We start from the raw sequence: 27,965 nt of genomic DNA, 5'->3' as shown, positions 1-27,965 counted from the left end.
GTCTGTCCCCAGTGGCTGAGGTTGGTTCAGTGGGTTGTGTCGGCTTCCTGGTGGAGGGTACTAGTGCCTGTGTTCTGGTGGATGAGGCTGGAGCTTGTCTTTCTGGTGGGCAGGTCCACGTCTGGTGGTGTGTTTTGGGGTGTCTGTAGACTTATTATGATTTTGGGCAGCCTCTCTGCTAATGGGTGGGGTTGTGTTCCTGTCTTGCTAGTTGTTTGGCATAGGATGTCCAGCACTGTAGCTTGCTGGTCGTTGAGTGAAGCTGGGTGCTGGCGTTGAGATGGAGATCTCTCGGAGATTTTTGCTGTTTGATATTATGTGCAGCTGGGAGGCCTCTTGTGGACCAGTGTCCTGAAGTTGGCTCTCCCACCTCAGAGGCACAGCACTGACTCCTGGCTGCAGCACCAAGAGCCTTTCATCCACAGGGCTCCTTAATTTGGGATGATTCGTTGACTATTCAGGTATTCCACAGATGCAGGGTATATCAAGTTGATTGTGGAGCTTTAATCCGCTGCTTCTGAGGCTGCTGGGAGAGATTTCCCTTTCTCTTCTTTGTTCTCACAGCTCCCAGGGGCTCAGCTTTGGATTTGGCCCCGCCTGTGCGTGTAGGTCGCTGGAGGGCGTCTGTTCTTTGCTCCTCACTGCTGTAGGTTTAACAGCAGTATAGCAACCGCTCTCCTTCTAGGTAATTAAAAGCACTAACATAATTCTTTTTGCCTTCCACCTAAAAATAATATTAATATTTATATTAATATAAATATTTATATTTAAAATAATATATAATATTAATATTTAGGTCTCCAGGCCTAAATAAAATGACATCTAATATCTAAAGTTTATTTGGGTTAGATGTTTTCTGATGGTATTATTTGCTAGGCAGAGATCTGAAAGACTTATCAGATCTTATCCTCCTATAGAGGAGTCCCATACTCTTAATTAGTTGAGAAAACCAGGAATGAAAAACGCTGAAGCAATGTCCTTGTAGGGTTTTTAAATAATCACTCATTCAACAAACGTGGGAAGGTAGGGGCACATCTGGGACAGTACAGTTTCTTAAGTCTATTATAATGGGTTGGTCATCAGAGTTGAACTTTCTGACTCTTCTAGTCAGAACGTAAGGAAACCGAATCAGGCCATAGTAGAATTTGGTGTCAGGTTTAATGTGTGTATGAGGGTTTAATGTATGTTACTCACAAGGTCCTTTTGGAGGTTGATCTTTAGCAGTGGTTCTCAAATACTTAAAAGAACAAAGTCCTAATACAAATGTTATTTTAAAATCCCATCATATATTATCTAAGGAAAAAATTGATCACCTGATCTGCCTATCTAAAATAAGAATTATTAACAATAGTATCTTTCCTCTGAATGCCTTTCATGGTTAAAAAAAGGAATCTGGTAGAATTAGTTACTAGAAGTGAATTGGAGTTTTTCAAATGGGTTATCCATGGTTAAAACCAAAAGTAGATCAATTATTTAAGTGGATTTCTAACTGTAAATTAAAATGTTTATAAATTACCAAAAAAATTTAAATGTTATTCGATTTCTAATCACATTTTTTGCAGTAAAACAAATGTGTCTATCATGTGAGTTCAAAGAGGCACCTGAAAGACAGGATGATGATATCCTTAAGGGCGGCCCTCGAATTAGCTGCACTAGCTCCAACTACCTGGGAACTTGTTAGAAACATATTTTTGGGCGTCACCCATACCTATTAAATCAGAAGCTTTGGGGGTGGGGCCAGTAATCACATTATAACAAGCCCTTCTCCATACGATTCTGATTCTGATGCACGTGAACACTTTGAGAATCACCCATGCAGGGTTCTGTGGTCAGACCAACTTGGGTCTCAGCATGAGTTCTTCCATTAATAGCTGTGTGACCCTGAGCAAGTTAATTAACCTCCCTGAGTCTTTTTCCAGAGATAATGGTACCTGCCCTGAAGACACCTGAGGAGGAAATGAGATAACATATAGGAAAGTGCCTGGCACATGGTAGGTGCTCAAAAATGCTAGATTCTTTGGCTCTCATCCAGGAACATAACATTATGTTCAATCAGGAAAACAAACAATTTTCCACAATTTAGCTTTTGCACAACGTGCAATGTCTCCAACTAAATAGCTGTTACCGAGACTAAAGTTTTCGATTCAGAAAAACTCAAGTGTAGCTATTGGTGTCTCTCTCCTAATTGTATTTTGCACTATTAGGTTTATAGCTTTAAAGTAATACTATTCACAATAATAATTGTGAGACTATGAATCTCATCTTTACAAACATCTCTACTCTGAGTGATGTTAAATGCCAAGTGGGCAAAGATGATCTGCTGAATTCAGTATAACTAGAATGTATTCCGTGAAGACTGGCTCACTAAGGAAGCCTCTTTACATCCATGATAGTTCCCAAATGGATATTTTAAAATAATTTTCAAAGTACAATTTTGGAAGAAAATAGTGTTTTTTCAGAAAATAGAATTTCACAGTTGTAATGGCTCTTTTCAGGCATCTAGGCCCACTCCCTCATGGCACAAACATTACATTACACAGACGTAGCCTGCCTAAGCTCTAGCGTGCAGTGGTAGCAACGGCAAGAGACTCAGTGTGGTAAGCCTGAATTCAGATCCTACCTCCTCTACTCACTGTCAAGACAGACCCTCAGTGAGCCCCAGTATCCAAAACTATAAAAATGAGACAACATCTTAAATATCTTGAAGGGGTGTTGAGGGGTCTCTGAAATATATTTGCGGAAGTGCTTTGTAAACCACAAGGCACCGTAAAACTATAAGATCATCGTGTGACTTATGCATCATCACAAAGGTGGTGGTCTTGTGGTACCAGTGCAGTAGCACTACTTGTCTTCTAAAAACCTTTCAGTGCTCTTTCCCCTGCCTGACACTGCCTGCATTTAACCTTTATGACAAAAATCTATACGGTGTTTCTCACACAACTCTCAAAGATGCATCTGGTCAGAGGAGAACGCCAGCATTAGGGAAGCTTCCTCTGCCATAGCACCCCAATATTTGTCAAATATTACATTTGTCCAAGATCCATAAAATTACATTTACATTGCAATTGTTTTCTAGGTATGCAATAGCGTCCCCTTCTCCCTCTCACCTGTTTTCATTTAAAGGTGTTTTTCTTGTGGTTCTCGTTAACTTACTATGCAGTAATGTCAACCTTTTAAAAACTAAATGGATTGTGTTTTTAAATGCTTTATAAAGCATTAGGTATTGTGAGTGATCAGTGCCCAAGCTTACAATAATTCATTACATGCTCTTGTGGTACAAATACACTTTAAGAATATGCAATACACAAAAGACATGAATTATTAATAACTATTAATAATTGACAGCATAAAAGAAATTATTACAAGGCTTACGTAAACTATTAAATGGGGGTTGAGAGAGATGTCTAAAATTTATTTAAAACTGACACATTATTACTATGAATAGAATAACACATCTCGAGGAATGCAATGTTAAGAACACAGAACCATAAAACTGACCAATTGCATTGTTCTTCCAATCATAATCCAACTTTTAAGTGAGAATACCAAGAATTAATACAGAAATGCTCCCAATAAAATATTTTTATTTTGAGAAGTGGCAATATTAACATGGTTATTCTTGAAAAGCTAGTATCAAAACCCAGATGAATTACTCAATTGCAGTCATGACATCTGTGACTTACATTAATTCATTTATATTTTGAGAGACACAAAATAATTTAGCACAGCTGTGGTTTTAAAGTACTATATGTCTTACCTATGTTCTTTGTACTTCCACTGTCTGTATATTAATGGTGTTTTTAAGTTGAAAATAATCAAATAATCACAACTGTTAACATTTAAACTGTATTTTTTAATACTGACAATATATTGTTTGAGTATTTGAGAAAATTCCACACAATTCCATCATTCTTATGTTATTTAGGTGTAAAATTCAAAGATCAGTAATCTTATAATTAACTCCTCCAAAGAGCCTCATCAAAATGGCCCTGTAATTACAATAGCACTGAAATAATATGGTACTCTTTTTCCAAATATTAAGGAAATAGGATAAAAATATTGGGGGATCCCTAGTTTTTAATCTCCTAGGCACCTGCCAATTTTAATTAAAGGCATATTACCTATTTTTAGCTGAAATTTGTGTTCTATACTTTTGTTAGGAATATGTATACCAGAATGTTTGCCAGTTAAAAAATAATACATTTCAAACAGTAATGTGTGTAATTACTTGAAAACGTCAGTCATCTGATATAAAGAAGCTCGCTCACATTGGTTAAGTAGTAGTACTTTGGAATGCTTTAAACATAATGAAACAATCTACCAAAACACGTATATTTCCTAGTCTTTATGCACATAGCGTAGCATGAAATCATGATGCTTTTGAAATACTCTGTGCAGAAATATTTATTTTTTAGCAAATATTTTCTTCAAAGATTGGTATGTGATATTGACAGTGTAATCTACTTGCACAACTAGTTTTGCAATAACCTTCCACAAATAACTGTAAATAAGAAAACTGTAAATTTCATGTAAAAATGGTTGCAAATTTTTGGTAGCTAAAAGTGTAAAAGTTGTATTGAAAATATAGTATATATACATAATTTAAGAATGAAGCATATAATTTCTGATCTATTTATACATGAAAATTCAAGAATTTGTAAAAGAAATTATTTTGGGGAAAAAGAAAGTAAATCTCATTAGCTACTTAGGATACTTTTATTAGAGAAGCCAACTCTTTCCAACATTTTGCTAGGTACAGTGATAGGTACAGGCATGGTGGTGCTGATGTATTTCACAAAATCACATAATTGTAACAGTGCTACAGTTTTACTGAGTTCCACTGAGGCGCTAGTAAGCTGGACTGAGTGGTAAAAAGCATTAAATCTCAAATTAAAGAAACATAAAAACACTGCACTTTTTGCCTCTTGAGAACACAACAGTAACTTACTAAAACATTTATTGTTTGATTATTTAAAATTTTTGATGGCTAATCAGGCTTTAATTTACATGTGAGACAAAGTTTTTCATAATGTATGCTTGATACATATTTTTCATCTAGAATGAAAACACTGGGATATTATTTTCATTTGCCTAAGTTTCATACATTCTTAATTCTTCCCCTGGAATCATTTATCTATTACTTTTTAAAACATCAAACTATCTTCAAAGAAAACTTTTAAATAAAATTGGTTAATCATAATATGGCATGTTTTAAGCTAAGGGCTGTTTAGTCTGTTTAAGGTTGAGAATACCTACCATTCATTTTTAACGTTTAAAAAACCAAGAGAACATTCCCTACTTGATAAATAAAAAATGAAATCAGAGTAGCAGAAAGCACTGCATTGATATCTACAAGTGAAGCTGATTAGAAAATAAGTATCAAAGTATGAAAAAGCAAAATATTTAAAAACTTAGTCTCTTGCCTTAAGATAAATTGGGGGTAATGCATTTAGATAGCTTTGGGCAATTAAATATGTATCCACAAGTTCAATTAATCAGAAAATCATTTTTAAATGGCCTATAATTTTCAAAAGAATATGGATCTTTAATTAGTATGTTTCTAGAACATCCATACTAGCAATGTTCAGGTTATCCTTTGCAATTTCAGTAATCATAACAAGATAAAACGTGATTAAATACAGTCAACTAAAATGCAAATGACTATATGTGTATATCTGTAAAGTACATATTCATATTTTTACGCTTATGGGAAAAGGTTGCACCCACACCCACACACACACAGTATCAGAAGGGGTACTAATTCCTGGCATACTTGTCTCTGAATATAGGTATTAAATGACCTAGACCAATTCTTCTCACTCCCTGTAAGATTTCCAAATTGCCACCATCTCTGATGTTGCAGAAGGGGCACACCTAAAAACGTAAGTAGCACATAGGCAAGGAGCCTACTCATTCCCTCTGTGGTACATCATAGCAGCACAGAAGTGCCACCAAGGTCTACTTACTATATATTCAGATATAGAAGCACATCTGAGCTTTGAATGCTCAAAATGTAATACACAAAGCTGCATATTACCAAGCTACATGGGTAAAACGAATGTTAAGTAATATAAGGCTCTTTTCTTTACTATATGTTTTTTAAAATAAGTAGAAAAAGACATGGCAAGAAACAAAAACGCAGGTTTCCCAGCATTCAAATACTGAGCTGATAGTGAGACAGAGAAATTTTTCATAACTTTCCCAGTTTTCTGGCAAGTAGTTTTGTGCTCAGAATCCTAAGTTACAGGACAATTTGAATTCAATATGGACATATGTGATGTTATGATCTTATTCTAGACTACAAATTATCTGAACAGTAGTCATTTAAAATCCTGCCTGCATTCATCACTATAATAACAGAAGTTCTAAATATTTATTTTTTCTTTGTATCATCTAATATTATTATGAAGTCAAGATATACTCTTAGATGATAACTTAGCATTGTACATTTATTTCAAAATGCTTAATTTGCTATGAAAATGATTTGATTAAGACCAACAAAAATGTGATCTTTTAATACAAGTTTCAAAGTAATCAAACACCCATGGTTGCATTTTAAAGTTTAAAAGAAAAATATGCTAACCTGAAAAATGTATTGAATTTTACTCACTAGATTTAATTTACCAGATTTTGACAAATCTATTCCTATTAATTTCTCAGAAAACTGCTACAAAGAAAACATATCATTTATGAGTCTGTCGAACATAAAAGGACAAAGAAAAACACACTTCTGACAAATAGTATTTCTTTTGTTTGTCGTTTAGTAATGCCATAACAGGTGAACGTGATTTGTATATTTAAAGAAATCATCACAAATTAATTTTTTTATGTTCTTAATTACACAGATTTTAACTACATTGATAAATTTTACTTTCTTCCAGGGTAAATGCCTTTTCTGGAAATAAACATATCACTTGACTTTTTTTTATTACTTTTTGTTTCTGAATTCATGCTTGATAGATCAATTGAGCGCAGTCCTTGAAATAACATTTAAAGTGGACCAAATTAAGATTCCAATAGTGTTAATCTCCCCTTGATGTAATTTAAAATGTGTAAACTGCCACTCGAAATAGAAGTGTAATTCCTGACCTTTAATCATTTGGCAGTCTTTTAGGCATAGGTGAACTACTGCACTGTTATTTGAACTGAAGCATCTCATAATATATATGTAACAGATTTTGTATGATGCAAAACTTTACAGCAAGCTATTTGAATGTTTATTAAAAAAATTCTCAAAATGACATGGAAACATGTTTATTGGATAAATAAAAGCACTTAGACATTAAGAGTGTACATTATTCAATAATTTACATCATCATAAGAAAACTGGGGCATGAGTTAACCAGTACAAACTACCAAACTATATTCATATTCCAGTATTACTCCCTGTAAAACTATTTAATTTTTACCTTAGTAAAGGATGTCTGTTTACATTAATTATTTTAAAGCATCAAAAATGTGAATTGCATTTCAGCAAAAAAATCCTAGTAATATATTCTTTAAGGCTAATGTTTATGTAATTATCTATCTAATGTAAAGTGCAAAAGAACTGTCTGACAACTGGGGTGGATTGGCATGGAACATTAGTTTTGCTAAGAGGAAGGGTTCTGTGGTTAAAAAAAAAAAAAAGTTTGGAAAAAACTGGGTCAAATAAAATTAAATGAGATTTTCTGTACCTTAGGCTTTTTTAAGCTCCCTGAGGAAGGTGAGACTTTCCCAAATACGTTTGGTCATGGAAACTCCTTCTTCACAGACCTCCTATGACCAAAAGTCATAGGAACACCTTTGGAAAAGGATGACTTAGAGAATTGTGTGAAGAAGTTCTAACACAAAGTGTCATTTGGCAAAACTTATATGAGTCATGTCAAGCCATTTTAAAAGTTTTACCTCAACTATGAGCATCCAAATAAGGAAAATTATAAATGACCTCAGAATAGGACAGTAACAACCACCTGTATAAATCAGATGTTAAAATTCCATGCTACTGAGTCATAGTATCACCCTTATTCAACATGAATGATATAGTGTGTTTACATTAGCTTTTCCTACAACACTTCTAATTAGAATTCGATATCTTTTATGACTCAGTTAACATGCTCTCACATTATCAAATATATGTTCATGAAAAAAAAATTAACAGCCAGAGGACAAAATTACATGGATTATTTATTCACACATTTTTATAAAGCTGACCAAATGAATTCGACAGGTAATTATATAAAATTATCAATATCAACATGAATATACATTACTTCCTTTCTAGGATTTTTTTAAAGTGAAAGTTTATAAAAGGTTTTTGTTCAAGATGCTACCATTCATCCTCCATTTTTAATGAAAAATTTTTAAATGAAAAACTATTAATTTGGTCACGAGCCATATTAAGATTATGACATTTGCACCTTTAAGCTGGAAGATAGTCAGTTAAAGTGTAAGAAAAAATATGTGGTTTATTAAAACTTCATTAAGAAAGACTTTGGGGTGTTTGCCCAGAAAGGGACTGGATTAATTGCAGCAGCTTATACCAGGAATCTTAAATGCTAAGGACCTGGTGACTCCACTTTGCAATTTTTGTTAGTAACACCACTCAAAAATGCTTCCACAATGCCTACCATGCTTAGGACCCACATTACACCTAGTGGTAAAGACTTACTGGTTTACTAATGCCAAAATCACTGGCTAATGTTGTCAAGAAAGTCAAACTTATAATTTCTGAACATTTAAACAAAGTGGTAGATTACTGGAGTTTTTTAAACTTTCTAAACAGTTAACAGCATTATGTATAAACAATTTAGTTTAAAAGGACAAATTTAAATATTGACATTTCATTAAAAATACGTCATTTCCAGAAAATCTAGATTTAGAAAAAGACGCCATTTTAGGTTACCTATAAAGCGCAGAGAAAAAAGTTATGTTTATTAAGAATTTTTTTCCACAGGAGACAATAAAACATATTGAAGAAAAATATATACTGCAAAAAATTTAAAAAGGAAAAACAATGCCTCCTGTAGTTTTATTTCACCATAGTTTAATTTATGGTTCACCTAAGGTGATTTAAGATAAAATTTTAGGAAGTACAATTTTCTTCTTCACAGGCAAAGACTCATGAGTTTCTGTTCTCTGATTATGTGATCAAAGAACAAACCCTATTACAAAGATGGCGCAAAATCTAGGCTTCCCCTTCTGGCTCACCCTCAAATACCAACAACTACAAACAAAATTTCCAAGTATAATTTATAACCTTCAGGTAAGTATAAATTAGTTTTATCTAGGCTTTCATCATTTGGTTTCTTATATAATCTATCTTGTAAGTAAGAAAGAAAATTAAAACTAAGAGGTATTTATATCACTTAATCATATACCAATATTTATTATGCAGATATCCCTAAAGTTATAAATTTATATAAATATTACAAATACAAAAACATCTCTTTTACTGCTTTGCATGGTGAGCTAAAGTAAAAACACATAGAAAGAGAAGAGATTTAACAGACAGGAACATGGAAAAGCCCCAAAAGCTTTAATTCAAAGTAGTTCAGTTCATTTCTTCCAAGCAGAGAAATTCACAGTATTTCTTCAGCCTTCAAATTCTAGACTATCAAATTGTCATAGTGCCCTGCAAAAACTAATACATAAGCAAAATCACCAGCTGGTAACAACAAAATGGTTTTGGTTTTGATTAATTATATTCTACAGAAGCATTTTCACAAAAGGAGAAATTTTGAGTTTCTAAGGCTTGTAACTCAAACCAGTATTATACTAGTAGGGTAAAGTTGACCCTATAATTCCTACATAACGAAAATAAAACAAAACCTTGAAACACTAAAGAACATGTGAAATATAACCTCTCCTTCAGTTAAAAACAAAACAAACTTGGAATCAGGTTAACAGCAACCATCTGAAATGAGAAATGAACAGTTCCATTACCTATCATAGATGAAAATTTCCTATCTCTCTTAGAAGAAAGACCATCACAAGTAAATTACTCTTTATAAAAGCAATGGTAGTTTTGCCCTTAAACATGATTTGGAACATAAACTGCCAAAAGTCTGTCATAAAATTTAAAAGTATTTTTATGTTTACTATAAAGTCAAATTGGTATTTCTACCACGATTGAATCTTACATTTGCGTTAAGCTGAAAAACATAAAGAATATGGTCTCTAAAATATATTATTTCCAGTACTGAAACCAGAGATCACTTAAATTTTTTGACAACTGTAAACATATACAAAACACAGTATAAATATCAAAAGTGTAATACAGGATACTTACATCATCATATATGAAACTCACAACCCCTTGTCGCAAGTGGTCTCTTCTCCTAAAGAAATCTTTAAACAAAAAAATTACTTTTTCTGTTATAATTTAAAATCTATAGTTTTAAATACTTGGTGTCCCCAGGTACTAAAAAATGAATAATTTTATAATCAAGTAAATCTTAAGTGATTTTATGTCCCAGGCAACTGAGATATGAAGAAAACTTTCCAAAACTGAGCTATAACAATTTTTCACTATTTATAATCCTAAATTTTTAAAGCCTTAAAGCTCTGATTAGATTTAATAGTGAATAAAGGGGGAAAATACATAATACCATCAACTTGCTGAAGAAAGTGAGGGACACCATTCAAGAAAAAAGCTACATGATACTGTACCCATAAATGGTCCATACCTGTCAATGCTCGAAGCTTCACACAGCAAGCAACATAATCATCAAAGAAAATTCTGCCATTCTTGCTATAACGTTTAACAATAGTAGTTAATGTCTGAGGACTCAACCTATAACCTAGAAAAAGGGATTGCTAGATTAAAACTTCCAAAACTAAACATCAAAAGAACACAACAAACAATGCATTCTTGTTAATAAAGTCATAAAACAAATTAACATTCAAAATTCATTACATAAAAATATACATTAGAAACAAAACACATTCCAATTGAAATTGATCAAAGGTTTCATTACTAATAGTGAAGTGGTACATAATTCTCACAATTCTAGCTTTGTAAAAAAGTGATAGCTAGGAAAAAGAAAATATCTTTTTGTGTTTTTAAAATATATTTTGATTTTGAAATAAGGTCTAGTGTATGTCACAGGTTTTTTTAATGCATCAATATTTCAACCCTGTAATTTTATAGTTCTTTAAAGAATATCAGAGCTCTGGGTGTTTCTGGGAGGACTGGAGGTAGCTGTCCAGTTTTCCCAGCACCACTTATTAAAGAGGCTCTCTTTTCTCCATTGTATGTTCTTGCCTCCTTTGTCATAAATTAGGTGACCATATGTGTGTGGGTTTATCTCTGGGCTTTCTATCCTGTACCATTGAACTATATTTCTGTTTTTGTGCCAGTACCATACTGTCTTGATTACTGTAGCTTTGTAGTATAGTTTAAAGTCGGGGAGCCTGATTCCTCCAGCTCCATTTTTCTTTGTCAAGATTGCTTTGGCTATTCGGGGCCTTTTGTGTTTCCATACAAATTGTAAAATTTTTTGTTCTAATTCTGTGAAGAATGCCATTGGTAATTTGATAGGGACTGCACTGAATCTGTAGATTGCTTTGGAATGGCAATCATCAAAAAATCTACAAACAATAAATGCTGGAGAGGGTGTGGTGAAAAGGGAACCCTCTTGCACTGTTGGTGGTAATGTAAATTGATACAGCCACTATGGAGAACAGTATGGAGATTCACTAAAAAACTAAAAATAGAACTACTACATGACCCAGCAGTCCCACTACTATATCCTGAGAAAACCATAACTCAAAGGACACGTGTACCCCAATATGCATTGCAGCACTATTTACAATAGTCAGGACGTGTAAACAACCTACACGTCCAACGATAGATGACTGGATACAGAAAATGTGGTACATATATACAATGGAATATTACTCAGCCAGAAAAAGGAATGATACCCCAGTGTTCACTGCAGCACTATTTACGATAGCCATGTCATGTAAGCAGCCTAATTGTCCATCAACAGATGAATGGATACAGAAAATGTGGTATATATATATATATATACAATGGAATATTACTCAGCCATAAAAGGGAATGAAATTGAGGGCTTCCCTGATGGTGCAGTGGTTAAGAATCTGCCTGCCAGTGCAGGGGACACAGGTTCGAGCCCTGGTCCAGGAAGATCTCACATGTCACAGAGCAACTAAGCCTGTGCGCCACAACTACTGAGCCTGCGCTCTAGAGCCCGCGAGCCACAACTACTGAAGCCCACATGCCTAAGAGCCCGTGCTCCACAACAAGGGAAGCCACCACAATGAGAAGCTTGCACACTGCAATGAAGAGCACCCCCGCTCGCTGCAACTAGAGAAAGCCCGTGCACAGCAACAAAGACCCAACACAGCCATAAATAAATAAATAAAACAAACCTATTAAAAAAAAGAAAATCAAAGCAAAGGTTATTAGTGATCTTTGCTATCATTCAAACCTATATTTCCCATTGACTATATTGCTTACAAGTATCTTTTATAGTCAAAGAAAATTTGAGAATCAACATGGTTACTCAGAGGGGGGAGAAATAGGAAAATGTTATTCCATTTTGTCCTATAACCCTTATTCTGTTTCTTCACAGATTTTCATCTTAACCACAGTCTTCTTACTATTTCCTTGGTTCTTTATTGTCTAGCCCAGTGGACTCCAAAAGTTTTTGAATGTGTACTTCTATGAGTAAAAAGTTTTGGATCACTCACTCCCATTATATGTGTATTCATTTAGTTTTAAATTCTATACATGAATTACTATTTGATTATTTACATTTTAAAGTATATATAAAACTAAAATTTAAAAAGAATGGAATAAAAGTAATTAAAAATATAAATTAATATATTCCACTTGTTGCACCCCTAGAGATTGTCTTATGTATTTAATGAATGTGTACACTTTACTGTGAAGAATGCTGCCTAGAATTATTGTCTTTATATATTAATGGATTAGTAGATTTAGACAAAAGACATTAATCCAGTCAAAGGGAAAAATAATAAAAACAAATGCAACAGAAGATAATTCTATGCATAGCTATAATGAAATACAATCCAGGAAACTTGCTAAAAGTAAATGAAAGGTATAAATTAATAGAAGTCATATATGCAAACTAATGTAATTATATGCAAATAAGCCCTGAGCTTTCTATTAGAGAATTATGATCTGGATGTGGGACTGATAAAATTCATAAGATTTTCCATAGCATTCTCAGTAAAAATAATTTGAATATCTTAAAATATATCTGAAGATCTTAAATTTGAAAAATACAGAATACCTCTTTGTTACACTCAACTGCCTATGTGAACTCTTTGGTGGTTTTCTTTTTTGCAATTGGTTATATTAATTTTCCAACACTGTGCTGAATTAAGAACCAAGTTTAATTCATTAGGAATTAAGACTCTATAGTTGAACTATACATGTTTATATGGCCAGGACTGTCCCTAAAATGACCATCTATTAAAACATCTATTGATACAACGAAACTAATCATGGCTTTGACTTTAAATTGGAATTTGAGGTAATTTGCACTTGGTTCAGATTTCTGAAAGTTAAATAAAATCTTTCAAAAAGTGAGTTCTGTTACAAAAGAATTTTGTTTAAAAATGAGTATAAATAAAATCACGAAAGTAAATACAATTAAGAAAACTACTTAAAATTGCATTAACTGTAAACAAGTTAAACACGATTTATATTATCACTTTTTGAAAGAAAATAGACTGAGAACCTCAGCTTATCAGAGCTATGCTAAAAATAAATTTACAGTCTTTTAAGATATTCTAAAATGTAGACTTCCCATTTTGAGGTCTTCCGGTGTCTGCTGTGTGTTCTACACTACATAAAAAAAAGAAGAAAAACCAAAAAAACAGGTTTTACTGCTAGAAAGCTAGACTATGTATGGAGACCTGTAATTGAGATAAGGCTTTGCTGTCAAATTAGAGATCTTACCAAGTTACAAAAGAATACAATATAAATGGTAAGTGAGTACAAACAATTAGAATAAATTTAAGTATACTCAACAAAGGAAATTCAGAAATTGTTTTATCAACCAGAGTGTATGAAAGATCATCTTTGGAAAACTCAGAAACAAAATGGTTTTGTTAAAGGTCTTAAATCAGAATGTATCTATAACCTTGAAATCAAATTGGACAACAGCTGGTGAAATAATATACCCTTTTATTACTTAGCAAATTTAAACAATTAATATTCATCTGAACAAAGATGACCTGGATCGACTCTAAAGAATTTAATATTCTTACCCATAGCAGCAATGGCTTGATTCAATTCATGACGCTCTACTGTGCCACTTCCGTCTTTATCAACAGTTATGAAATTTTGCTTCCAGGCATTAAGAGCTGCCCAAAGTTCTTTGAATTCATTAAATCCCATTTTTCCTGTGTAATCTCTCTGATAGTTTTATTAACAAAAATAAATTTTGATACCAAAGAATCTACCCGGACCCCAAACTCCAAATAATTGACTAAAATATTGTTAAGTTCACTTCTGCAAGAGTTAGCCAAATTTAGCATATAAATAGATTTCTGTGTAAAAATGGAAAAGAATGGAATTCAAACAGGATGTTACAAAGTATTGTTAAACTCTCTAGTTTACTATGATCATTTATATCTAACAATTGCCTTAATATTCTCTATTCCAATATTTTCTATTTTTAGTCAAGGATACATCCAACATGGCAATCATAATTCTGCAGGTTTCCAAACTGAAGGCTATAAAACATATTTATTATTTGAATTAAATTCTGCCCGATTTTATTTATATAAAATTACAACAATTTCTGTTTTCAAAACAAAACATTTCCACATTGCCAAACATACACAATCACCCAATGAACAAACTTTGAATGTTAGGCATGCATTGTAAAAAAAAAAAAAAAAAAAAAGAGACTAAAATAAAAGTTACTACCTTCATACTACTCACATCTAGTAAGGGGATTTGGGTAATTAAATAAGCAATTATAAAATACTGAAAATTAAACAAGTGAAAAGGAGGGCTTCAGTCTTCCTAACACAAATGCCAAGTCAGGTTTAAGTAGAAGTTGTCATACGCTGAGATCACATAACTTGAAAGTGTTAGAGACTTGGTTAAAGCTTGGGGTATATGGGAAGGAGAGGCATATGCATATAATGACTTCAGAAAGCCAGATGAGGACCAGGTCACGAAAGTCTTGAATGCCACCCTAAAGTTTTAGACCAATGGAAGTTACTAAAGGATTTTAAGGAACAGAGGGGCAATTCTAAAATTTCCATTTCAGAAACAGTAATTGACGAAGAACATACTAGAGAGTAAAGTAAGATGGATCTGGATGTAGGTAAACCATCTGGTAGTTTACTGCCATCAACCAAGTAAGAAAAAGATGAGCTTCAGAACTGAAAGCAACTGTTTTTTCTGGGGGGAGGGGAAAAGAAAGGAAGAAGAAATAAAGATAACAAGATAGTTTGCTATCTTAAAATCAGGGATTATTAGAAATATTAACACTTTCATATTTAAAGAACTATAACTGAGGACTCACTAGGCAGAATTTAATTTTTCTAAACCTTATCACAATTACATTCAACTAGCATGCTGATTTATCTCAAGACTAATTACACATAGTCCTGATAAAGGAGATATGTCAGTACAGTCAAGTTTACAAAGTTCTTACTAGTAGCTCATTAAAATAAATGAATGAATAAATAAAAATGCTTAAAATTATTTTACTTTATGCTATTTGATAAAATATTTTGAAATTTTTATAAAGAAAAAAAACTATTTCAGCTAAATTTTAGACCCATTAAAGAAAATTATAAAACAATCCAAAAGTTAAAAGAGCTTTCTTTGAATGTTTCATATGGTGTCAATGTTAGAATAGGTGGTTACAGTATTTTCAGACTGACAATTCAACTGACAGTGAATAGCATTTACTATGAGCCAGGTAGTGTGTGTTTTGTGATTTCACATAAACATGCCAAACCTATCCTGGCCCCAATTTTACAAATAAAGCAACTGTGGCCCAGAAAGATAAAGTTTCCCACGTTCACTAGCTAACAGGTGGAAGAGTCAGGATTGGAGCCCAGTGCTCCTTCATTCAAAAACTACTCAGGCAAGGAGGGGGAGAAATCTCTGGAATGGCATTCCATCATTTTGTCAAGTAAATGACATCTGTTTTGCCTTAAAGTTAACATGGCAGCACACATTCATTAAGTGGGAGAATCTGAATAGATGATAATAAATGACAAAAATTGAGTCATCAAATAAGCAGACCTTCAATCAATCTCAAAATAGGACCAAGTATATGTAAGATTAAGTATCTCTGACGAAGAATGAAGGGAGAGAATTTTTAGGAAAGTTGACAGATTTTCCCTTTCTTCCCACATCCCATTAGAATGGACAGAATTAAAATGAATTTCTAAAAGTTGTAATCCTTTAGAGAAGAAGAGAATGAGAGAGAAAACAAAGGAATAAAATTTTGCAAGTTGGAAAAGTAGGTGGACCTAAGTTGACAACCTAGATCTGAGAAAGTGGCTTCCTGAACTTGCAATAAGACAACCTGAGAAGCAGCCTGGTTATCCTGGAGGATATTCTAAACGTTTAAGGACTGGCAGTACTTCTGAAAATGGGTGTGAATGTAGAGACAAAAACCGAAGGACTGATTGAATGTCTATCTAAGGAGCCTTTAGAGCCCCAAATCCCCTCCTTGCTTCAGCTACATGGATGGCTACTCTCACGCCGGTAGACATCTGGGGTTTTATTCTCTGGAGAGGGCTGGGAAACCAGGCACAGCTGAGGACAGGACTATCTACTAAAACAAGGAAATTCAATGACAATTTACAAAAGACTGAGAACCCTGATGAGTCCTCCCTCCTCCGCTCCAGACAGAAGATCAACTGGACAACCAGCCCCAAAGGAAATCCCGAAAGATCCTGATACCCAGTGCTGGAGGACACACTGCCCAGCCAAACCACCAGACTCTGAAGTCTACAGTCAACACCCAGCCTGGCTCTCAGGGCTTCTAACTGGCATTTTAGTTAAATATGAGCAAGCTAGGATCATCAGACACCTGAGAAAAGCACCTAACATGAAAGACAGCCAAACAAACAACATGGGAAAAAAAACTGGAGGAAGTAGGTTATGTAGGAAGAAAAAAGCTTAAAAAAAATACATTAACAATCTCAGAGATAAGGGAAGACATCGCATTCATGAAAAAAGAACAAAGGCTCTTGGATTTTAAAAACATGATAGGAGAAATGAAAGACTCAATGGAAGGTTTCGAAAATAAAGATGAGTGCTCGCTTCAGCAGTACATATACTAAAATTGGAACAATACAGAAAGTAGCATGGCCCTTGCACAAGGATGACACACAAGTTTGTTCTGTGAAGCGTCCCATAGTTAAAAAAGAAAAAGAAAATAAAGTTGAGGAAATTTCCCCAAAAGTAGAGGAAAATAGGAGGTAGGAGAGAAAAGGTAAGAAAAGTGACCCAGTCCAAAGACACATTCCAGAAAGAGAAAATGGAGAAAACAGCGCTGAACTAATGCAAATGAGTCTCCAGATTAGGAGTGCCCACTGCATTCCCCACACAACCAGGCACAGCACTGTGACATTTCAGACTAGGGACAAAGAAGATCTCACAAGCCTCCACACAGTAATAATAAACGACATACAGGCAGGAAACAAAAAGATAAAGCAACAATGGAAGCTGGAAACAATGGAGCAATACCTTTAAAATTCTAAGTCAAAATGATTTGTAATCTGGAGTTCTATACCTGGCCAATCACTTAATTCTGAGGATAGAATGAAAGCATTTTCAGAGAAAGTCTCAAAAAATTTACCTCCCATGCACTTTTATTAAGAAGCTAATTCAATATATTTTATCAAATTTAAAATGACAACAAGGGATGGAATGAAGGGGAGATCCAACTCAAGAGAGAGAAGAAAGGGCTCCAGGAGTGCAAGCATGACAGCTATGCACAGAAAACGAAGCACAACAGAAAGCTCCTGGATGAAGATTAATTTCAGAAAAAGCAAAAAGTTACATTAAAAGAAAAAGTAATCATATATTATTACAAGACTCAGGAAGAGCATTTAGATAGTAACAATAAGGCAAATATTGATTAGTGAGCTAATGAAAATTACTTAACAGCAGATGGATGAGGGAGCTCCTGTGTAGAGTACAGGGACACAGGTGAGAGGGTTACATCCTCATCACCCACGGCAGGACATAATAACTGATGATCATTAAAAGTGAAAATCCATAGTGATAAAGGCATGCTATTTTGAGATATGGAGGCAAATTTCAAAAGAATTAGCTGAAGAACTTTAAAGAGATTTTCTCTGCGAGTGGTTAACATTGGGGAGGGAGGAATGCATGCTGAACAGTATTTTCATAACAAGCTTTGCAGAATTATTTGGTTCTTTGAACTATGTGCATGTATATGTGATAAAAATTTTTTTTAATATTTTAAGTATGGAAACAAAAAAGTTAGAAAATGAATTTCCTAGTCCAATTTTAACAGAGAAAAAAAGAGATCTCACGAGAAAAAGTTCCACTAATTCCAGACTGTGTTAAACATTTCTGAAGTTCTTCAGCATCCACTTCACCATCCTGTTACAAAATAATTATAACCTGATTAATAAAATCAGCTGTATAAAAGCATACTAAAATGCTAACTAACTGTTCTAGGCCGATCAATAAATAGGCAATCTTCAAAATACTACTCTATTATCAACTACAAAATTATAGAGATAATTATTGACGGCAAAGGCACATTAGAGAACATCACACAACATGAATACTTTTTTCACAATCAAATTTTATTCTATTAAATTATTCAGGTATTTCAAATATAAGTTATATTCTCTGCTTCTGAAAAATAGCATAATCACTCTGTCCTATAATAGTGCAAAGTAATACCTTGTGAGAATCATTATACCTCTACTTAGAATAGTTAGAAAAATGCCTAAAATGCTAAAATGCGTTCAGAGAAGTCTCAAACATTTTCCTTTCATGCCCATTTTGAGAGGAGATTATTTCTAAAGGATACTCAATCTTTAACTGGGAAGAGAAAATATCTTTTTCCTCCACAGCATTAACCTCAGCAAAGTTTTAGAGTCCCCTCTGATTTTTTGTCCAAATATTCTTGTTTGACCTTCTTACGGGAAAAAAATTTTTTTTATCACAAGTAACCACAATGGAAGTGAACCAGGTTGAATACTCTCATTATGTTTCAGTACCTCATCCTATTTTCTACAAAAATAAAGAGTAATTTACTTGGAAGCATCACATACACTGTCACAAATTCAAAACAACAGCTCTGAGAAAGGATTAAGGAGGCAAATTTAAAACACGTAATTTGTAAGAACCCAAGAAAAAAACAAAACTTTTACAAACTACTTCTAAGAAGTATTATAGACACTTCTAAGGAGTATTATAAACATTATCAGGCAAGTGAGAGACTAACCTTTAAATATAAGGAAGTTTAAGAAAACTCAGTAGTCACAGTAATGTTTTAATGCGATATTAAAAAAATTAACGCAAAAATTCTGTGAATAAATATCCAGTTTTTAAACAAAGGATCTGACCCTGTACTTGCATCATTCACTTCATTTGTCTCTTGATTTTGACCCTGTTTAGGTCTATCAAGCCTGTTAGATTTACCTGACGGTTTTACATTTTTAAGATATTAAAGTATGTACTGGTTTATTTATTGTATTTTAGTCTGCTTGTTTCTGGAAAATAAACCCAAGTATTTATTAGAACAACTTAACTCAAGGCAAAGGATTTTATATTTCAGTGAAGTCTGATTCTGGACACAATCTAGGTGGGGAAAATCACAAAACCGCTAGGTACGGAAGGGTGACACGGAGAGAGGAAGGGAAACGTGGAAGGGGACAAAAGGTTAGGGGAGGGGTGAGGAGAATAAACAAAAACTTCACTCACTGTAAGTTTAAGGAACCAATATTCCAAAGTATGTGGAAAAATCTAATGTTCAGAAAGACAGTCCACAAGAATGAACCATTTCAGAACAAATTCATACAGGATGAAAGAATTTTATAGAGCAATCATTAAAACAAGTATGCTAAGAAAATGCAGAGAAATAAATGAACAGATATGTTCCATTTAGAAAGAATAAGAAATTCATCCATTTAACATATATCTATTGAACAACCTAACACGTTCAAGCACCATTAAATGGACTAAGTACCAAGCTGTGTCCAAAACAAATTCCTCGCCTTCATAGAGGTTACATTTTAGTGGTGGGAGAGAGGCGGTAAAGCAGAAATTACATCTGATGGTAGTAAGTGCTGAGGGAAAAAATACAGCAGAGTAAAGGTGCTAAGAAGGAGTGTTGTGGAGTACGGCGAGGAGGCCAATGGTATTTTACATAGATGGTAAAGCAGAGCCTTTTGGTAAAGCAGGCGAATTTTGAGAGAGATTTGAAGAAAGTGAAGGAGTGAGCTATGCAGACATCTGAGGGAGAGTGCTCTAGGCCCGAGTTGTCCAAAACAGAAGCCACTAGCCCCACATTCCACCGAGCACTTAAATGTGCCTAGTCTGAACAGAGGTGTTCTGTTAGTGTAAAATACACACCAGATTTCCAAGACTTAGTAACCACGACATAGAGTAAAATATCTTATTAATAAGTTTTACATGATTACATGTTGAAATGTTAATCTTTTTTGATACACTGGGTTAGATAAAATATTCTATTAAAATTAATTTCACCTATTTCTTTTTACTCCTTAAAATGCACTACTTGGAGGCTTGAGAACTACACATGTGGCTTGCGTTTGTGGCTCACACTCTATTTAATTTGGACAGTGCAGTTCTAGGCAAAGAGAACAAGTGTAAGGGTCGGAGGATGTTCTTGGTGTTGCTATCATCTTCACTCACTCACCTTGAGCACGCCTCTCCCTGTACCGTTATCATTTCCCACAGGTCTATCTCCCTGACTAGACAGAGATCGTCTAGGTCAGTATCTGAGTTTCATTTACCTTTCATCCCCAGACCCTAGCCCAGTATCTAGTACAAAGCAAGTTAGCTGTTTGGTAGAATGTAGATAATTCCTTTGGTTCTTCACTAAACTGTAGTCATTTCTGACAGTTTGTAGCCATATTCATTTACTATTTCAAAAGGTTGAAACTATTACAATTTCTCATTCAAGTATGGATTAAATTTAAAAGTCTAAAACCTAATTAACGAATGAAATTCTATTTTGCATGTGTTTTTATAGAATTTTGGAGTTTTTCTAATAACCTGAATAGCTTTGCAGAAAGTTATTTATCACTATCAGAAAGCATTATCCTGGTACACTACATCACACTAGTATTTAATACATTTTATAAAAACATGTTATCTTAATTAACTAACAAGCAGTGTCTTCCTAAATTATAAGGAGAAAATCCAAGGGATCATTTTGGATCTCTTTACAGGCAGTTTGAGCTGAGGATTGTGATCAACTATCTAAACCCTCAACTAAATTACCTATCATTAGGGGTAGAAAACTGCATTTTCTAATTAAATATTAAGAGCTTTAGATAGATAATTAACAAAAAATCAATTGCCCTTGGTTGGGTTAACTGATAGGCAGCAAGATTTTGAAATGATATTCAAGTTCAAGTCCTATTTGTTAGGCTAATCAATCTTAATCTCTACTTACTCATCTATAATAAAAGAGCACATCCATCTGACCTACCTCAGAGCTGCTGTGTGGAAAAATGCAAGCAGTGTGCACATTAAAGTTGTTGGTATTATCAAGATACTTCTGTGTGTATACGTGTGTGTGCCTGTGTGTATTTATGAACGTACTAACCAGAATTTCCCTGAATCAACTGATGATTGAATCATTACTGTTAGGAAAACATCCTCCTATAAAAAGGGACACTGCAGAAACTTTTAATTGGACATTTCTCAGAGTATCTTTAATTATGAGGCCTATCAAAAAAGAATATAGCTGCAGAGGTGAGTTTGGTAACTAGGTTCTAGGATCATAATGTATAAATCTGATACTACACTTGAACCCTTAAAGCCAGACAAAATTCATCATATAAGAGAACTGTCTAAATATTTGGATGAAAAATTGAAAATGAGATAGTTTATGCATCCATTCAATGACTAATATAATCCTAGTGCCTCCTGGGTAAGAGACAATATGACAAGGGCCACGTCCTTATGGAATTTAATTATTCAAAAGCACAAGACTGAAAAATTTAAGGAAAGTATCAAATAGTACAATCATAGCAAATTATTGTTGACAACTGTTACAATGAAATAGTTCTTAAGTCAAAAAAAGTCTCTAAATATATATGTCTGGTTCTTACGTTTTAAGTTGTAATTTTATAAAATGGATTTATTATATAGTCAGCTATAGATAACATACTTATTCCCAGTATTATACTTAAGAGTTCCTTGCAGATAAGAGTGGCATAATGCAACAGTTAGGATTGCATTTAACTGCAAAACAATTAGAAAATGTTATAAAAGGGGCTTAAACAAATCAATGTTTATTGTTTTTATACAAGAAGTCTGGGGCTATGCAGAACAAGACTCTGTGGCAACTTAATGGGGCCATCAGTCTCTTTCCATGTTTCCACATTCCCCATCCATAGGCCTTTATCTCAAGCTTGTTGCCTCAAGATCACAATGTGGCTGCAGCACCTCCATACTGCAAGTCCCCTTTCCAGGCAGTAGGATGAAGGCAGAGAAAGGGCCAACACTAGTTCCAGGAAAGCTTTCCTCATTTGGAAAAGGAAAGCATCCCAAAGAAATTACACCTACATCTCAATGGCCAGTCTTATGGCACATGGTTACCTTTATAGAAAGGTGTCTGAGATGGTATTAGGGCTTTCCAACCGCTACCACACGTGAAAAGGGAAAAGGAGGTTTTGAATGGAATTCGGGTAGCCAAAACAAAGTGTCTGCCACATGTAATAATTCTGTGCATATCCTCTATTTCTAGAAAGGCATAAGGGACCTAGTGAACATTTAAGTGATTGAATAACGAATGGAAAATTTTATCAAACTTCTATGAAATTCTATGCACTCAATAAATCATTCTTGACCACTATAAAAGAAAAGAGACATGGACTGTGACTGAGACCCAAGTATGAATCTCTGTCTCTGCTCATTAGTCTGGTATTTGTCCCTTCGTTCTGCCTTGTTTCCTTTATCTTTTCCTGATTTGCTTTACCATCCTCAAGCCTCTCCCGGAAACATCCACAATTTACAAGTCTCCTTTGTGATACTCTGCCCCAGCTTCCTCAAGGAGGTTTACATACAATCTCTTTTTCCCAGATCCTATCTGGCTCAGTCTCCACGCACCACCCTGGTTACTCCTAACGTGTCAGACATCAAACTAACAGACTTTTTAATGAGATAATTATGACTACCCTCATCTCTGAGCTCAAGAAGAAAATGAGTCTAGATAAGTTTAAAATGCAAGTTTCATATACATTTAAAATGACACACTAAATAAAAGAGCTGACATTTGTTTTAAGTTGCAATCAGTTTTTAAAACTGATATTTGTGCTATATATTTAGGATTTTACCTGGTCAGCAACAGCAGTGAAGTATGTCCACATGGGGTCTCCCGCTGAGGAATAACTGTCCGGATAAGCTGGGTATGCAGGGTATCCACCAGGGAGCACAGCTGGCCCTGTTCCTGGCATTGGCTGTCCCATTTGCATCTGATTGCTAAAATTTCCAAGCTATAAAAGTGAAAAAGGAGAAGGTTATTAATACAAATATTACCCATTATCCACTGAAGTTGGTTTAAAAGAAAATACTTATGAGAAGTCCATTGAAAAGCAAAACTCGAGTTACTGAAAGCTCCCAAATTATCACAAAAGCTGTTAGCTACAAACTGCGAGATGCCCTGCATTACTTAATTCAGCTCATCAACAAATGTTATCCAACATGTTTTAAAGTGTTAAAGAAAAAAGAAGTCTCTAGCCTCTAAGAATGAGGCACACTTTAAAAAAGTAAAAAATACAAGAAGCAAAAAGTAAAAAATACAAGAAATTTTCACCTAGAGTAAAACTAAGAAGTAGTATACCTAAAGACACATACATAGAATACATGGGAAATACAATACAACAAAACTGTGAATGAATCATGGGAAGATGCATAGGGCTAACATCCCCTCCACTAGAAAATATTTATTTTTTAAAAAGCAAGATATCAATGAACAGAACAATAAAGTGATAATTCCAACAATAGTCCTCTTCAAAACTGATAAGAATAACAACAACGAGAATACCAATAATAATAATACTCAGCTAATGTTTATTGAGAGCTTTTTATATTGCAGGTACTGTTCTAACGACTTTCCATCTACCATGTGATTTGATTTCCCAACAACTCAGTGAGATATGAAAGTACTATCCTTTTTTCAGTTGAGAACGTGAAACTTCAAGAGGTTTCCTGAATTAGTTAAGGTCAAATGGCTAGTAAGAAATAGATCATGATTCAAATATAAAGCTGACCCCAGAGACTACATACTGTTTGTTTCCTGCTATGGCTCTGGTTACTGTCTTCTTTTCACTTTGGAACTTGGTATACATTTTTTTATATCTTAGAGAGATATTTTGCTCACTGTTTTTAATGAGTCTGGAGGAGGAATAAGTATCAAGATTGTTCATTATTCCATTTGGAACAAAAATCTTGATCTGCATCTTTGAAGAATAAGCAGAAATTGATGGGCAAAAAGAGAAAAGAATTCTAAGAGGGGGAAAAAGGCAAAAGGTAGGAGCCTTTAGTGGCAGTTTGAAAAGCTGCAGCATGGGATATGGTAAAGGCAAAAGGTATGCAGAAAGTATGGGAGCTCCAGGAAATGTGTTCAAGGATCAAAAACTAGATTATGAAGCAATGAAGTATAAGAAAGGGAACAATAAACATTAAAACAATATAATGAATTTGAAAAAAAAGTAACTTTAAAAGTTATTCTTTGCAAAGAGACAGACTGTCAAAGGAGAGGCCAATTTCTGGAATAAAAAAGAGAAGTGTATATAACCACAAAGAGAATTCAAATTAAAAAATACATATTAACAAATGCTTATGAACACCTCTTTACCAATACATTTGAAAATGTAGGGGCTTCCCTCGTGGCGCAGTGGTTAAGAATCCGCCTGCCAATGCAAGGGCCATGGGTTCGAGCCCTGGTCCGGGAAGATCCCACATGCCACAGAGCAACTAAGCCCATGTGTCACAACTACTGAGCCTGCACTTTAGAGTCTGCGAGCCACGAGCCACAACTACTGAAGCCCGCATGCCTAGAGCCCATGCTCCACAACAAGAGAAGCCACCGCAGTGAGAAGCCCACGCACGCAATGAAGAGTAGCCCCGGCTCTCCCCAACTAGAGAAAGCCTGTGCGCAGCAATGAAGACCCAACACAGCCAAAAATAAAATAAATAAAATAAAGTTGAAAAATTTTTTAAAAATGTAAATGAAATGGGCCTTCTAAAAGTATCTAAATTCTATAAATTACAAATATTGATTCAAGGAAAAAAAAACTTCCTATTTCTAATAAGGGTAACTAGGATAAGATCAATCTTCACACACACAAAAAAAATTTTCATAAAATATTATTTTTTAATATTAAAGGAAAAAGGTAAAATTTCCTCACTCATACGGGGAAACTTCCAGGCCAATATTGGGGGACAAGTCTAGACCCAGAGGTAAAAGGATTAGCAAAATTCCCAAAGCAGCTTTTGCTCTGAGGCAAAAAACAAACACCTAGACTTTGGTTCCAAGGCCTCCAAGGACGTGGAGGGCAATCAAGGCCTGGGGCATATCCAAGAAATTAAGGCTTACTGGAGACCCTCATACCTTAAGCTTCACAGAAGTAAAACTGAAAAAACTTTTTTCTAAGAAGAGAGGCCAAACTAAATATAAGCCTATTAGCGAAAAGCTCATGTTGAGGTGGTGCCAGGAGACTGGCTATAGACCCTCTACTGTGGCATCTCCATGTGTGCCTGGAGGGTTCAGCATACTTGTTTTTTAATCAGTCAGGCAAGCAGTATTATATGAAGAACCTGGCCTTAGGAATAACCTTCTATCTACCTTTCCTTCCTGTTTCGCAATATTAACTTCTCCAAAATCCAAAAATGTCAGAGCCTGGTGGAGGCCAGATTAAAGATGGTTGCAAATTCTTTGCAACCTTTCCCCTGCAAAGGCAAAGACTTTCTCTACTCCCTTGAATCTGGGCTGGGCCTGTGTCAGCTTTATCTGGTAGAAACTGCACCACATGCATTCCAGGCTTAAGACTTTAAGAGGACACACAGCTTTAGCTTCTCTCTTAGAACATGGCCAGCATGAAGAAGCTCAAGACCCATGTGGAAGGGCCCACATGGAGGGAAACTCAGACCCCTAGCCTACAAAGTAAACCCTGAAAAGTAGTTTATAATAAATTCATATTTCAAGTTGTCTTCCCAATAGTTTCAAATGAATCAAAACTGACCATTAGGTCATCATTGTCATGACCTGGTAATGCGACTGAAGAAAACCTTGGACTTGTGTCAGCAATGTCATTTTCATGTAGTTTTGCACACTTTTGAATCTTTAGTATTATCTTTGATCCCTAGTTTCGTCCCAGAAATTTTCAACAACTTGTCCATTTTGTGAGGGTTACTTTGGATAAACTAGATCATATAATCTGTAACCCTGGAGAATTCTGCACATATAAACTGTGTAATAAGTCACAACAGGCTGCATAGAACTCCACTTCATACCTCAGGATACCAGCTGTACCTTATGTCAGTGTTCTTCAAACATTTGCTTCCCTATCCCTAAAACAATGTTGAAAAGTTATATACTTTTCCCCACAGTTTATGTTGACATTTGATGTTCTTAAGTCAAATGTATTAGGCATTAAGCAATGCCTAATACACTGTAAATCTTGACATTCACAAATGATGTCTTATATCACTCTTTGGAAAGTATCCGTTGCTATCTACATACTATAATGACCTGATACTTGCTCCTACCCTTTTTTTTTTTAAGAGAAATGAAAAGGCTCTTCTGGAACACTCAGAAATTTTACCTTTTTCCTTTTATTCTTGGAACTTATTTTTTCTATTTCTTCCTCATCTGTATAAGCTTTCTATGCTTAAAATGTATCATTATGCTTGAAAATACTGATCACACTATAACACCTAAAATAAAAATATGTATGTAAACTGAAATTTTAAATTTTGTTTTATTTCCTGTTACCATAATGGATACTACAGTCACAACTCCCAACTCCCAAAAGTGATGCAGGATAAACAGTTACGTAAGAAAGTATAATCTTCTCCACCTCTCCACTCCCCCATCCCCGCCCCAAAATTCTAGAAGAACACTGTCCTTGGTAGAATAGTAAACATTAGGAGACATTTAGCATACCTTAATTTATTCATAAGCAACATAGAGAACAGAAAAGAAGTGGTCAAAAAATTCAGGAAAAGGATGTCTAGCAAAACCGGGGAGGGGGGGTAAGGAGGATTGGACGGAGGGCGGACCACAAAAGATTACTGGAACAAGAAAAAGGATGCTTTGTTCCTCCATTCCAGGGAAGAAATTTCTAAAAACACTCCACACCCTTGGCTCCACAAGGACTCGTCTAAGGGTTCCTCAGGGACCAGAACACCTGCGGCTCCCCGCTCGGCCCCAGCCCCGGCTTCCTACACGGCGCGAAGTCCCGGCGCCGCCGGGTACCAGAGGCGGGCGAAGTTAGCAGGGACCGACCGAAGGCGGATCCGGCACGTTGGCACCGCCCGCCGGAGCGCCACACCCCGCGGAGGCAGAGGCCGCGCCGAAGCGGCCAGGACTCACCCCTCCTCCGTATCGCGGGTAGGCCATGACAATCTTGCGAACGTCAACCGTCACCCTCCGAGTCAGCGTCCGCCAGGCTGGGAGAAAAGCGGAGGTACAGCTGCAGGTGAAGGTGAGGTTGACGGACTCGCTGGCCGCGCCGTTCACTTCCTCGAGACCAACCCCCCCGGAGTC

General features: G+C 35.0%; 2 protein-coding genes and 1 non-coding gene across 4 annotated transcripts in view; 2 read left to right on the top strand and 1 right to left on the bottom strand.

The window, feature by feature from the left end:
- The window catches only part of KCNH7 (potassium voltage-gated channel subfamily H member 7), a 465,137-nt gene extending 456,141 nt beyond the window's left edge, over nt 1–8,996 (top strand). The window contains exon 17 of the mRNA XM_049712063.1: nt 651–8,996. The gene's annotated coding sequence lies outside the window, so the exon portion shown is untranslated. The remainder of the gene's footprint in view (nt 1–650) is intronic.
- Nucleotides 8,150–27,965, bottom strand: GCA (grancalcin). 2 transcript variants are annotated; one of them, XM_033412543.2, is made up of 8 exons: nt 27,792–27,965; nt 23,530–23,688; nt 18,517–18,586; nt 14,669–14,712; nt 14,245–14,392; nt 10,668–10,781; nt 10,271–10,329; nt 8,150–9,895 (listed from the first exon to the last, which is right to left on the bottom strand). In XM_033412543.2, exons 1-8 carry the CDS (start codon nt 27,816–27,818, stop codon nt 9,854–9,856), a joined length of 663 nt encoding a protein of 220 aa, XP_033268434.1. In that variant the 5' UTR covers nt 27,819–27,965; the 3' UTR covers nt 8,150–9,853. The 2 variants fall into 2 exon arrangements, with proteins under 2 accessions (XP_033268434.1, XP_004283662.1); XM_004283614.4 differs by having other exon boundaries at nt 8,150–9,622.
- LOC117198073 (U6 spliceosomal RNA) lies at nt 17,268–17,376 on the top strand. Its single transcript, XR_004479013.1, has one exon. It is a non-coding gene; the product is annotated as a U6 spliceosomal RNA (small nuclear RNA).

Source organism: Orcinus orca, chromosome 7 (assembly GCF_937001465.1).
Source record: "Orcinus orca chromosome 7, mOrcOrc1.1, whole genome shotgun sequence".
NCBI lineage: Eukaryota > Metazoa > Chordata > Mammalia > Artiodactyla > Delphinidae > Orcinus > Orcinus orca.
The sequence above is the reverse complement of the archived record's forward strand: the minus strand, read 5'-3'. Positions and strand labels throughout refer to the sequence as shown.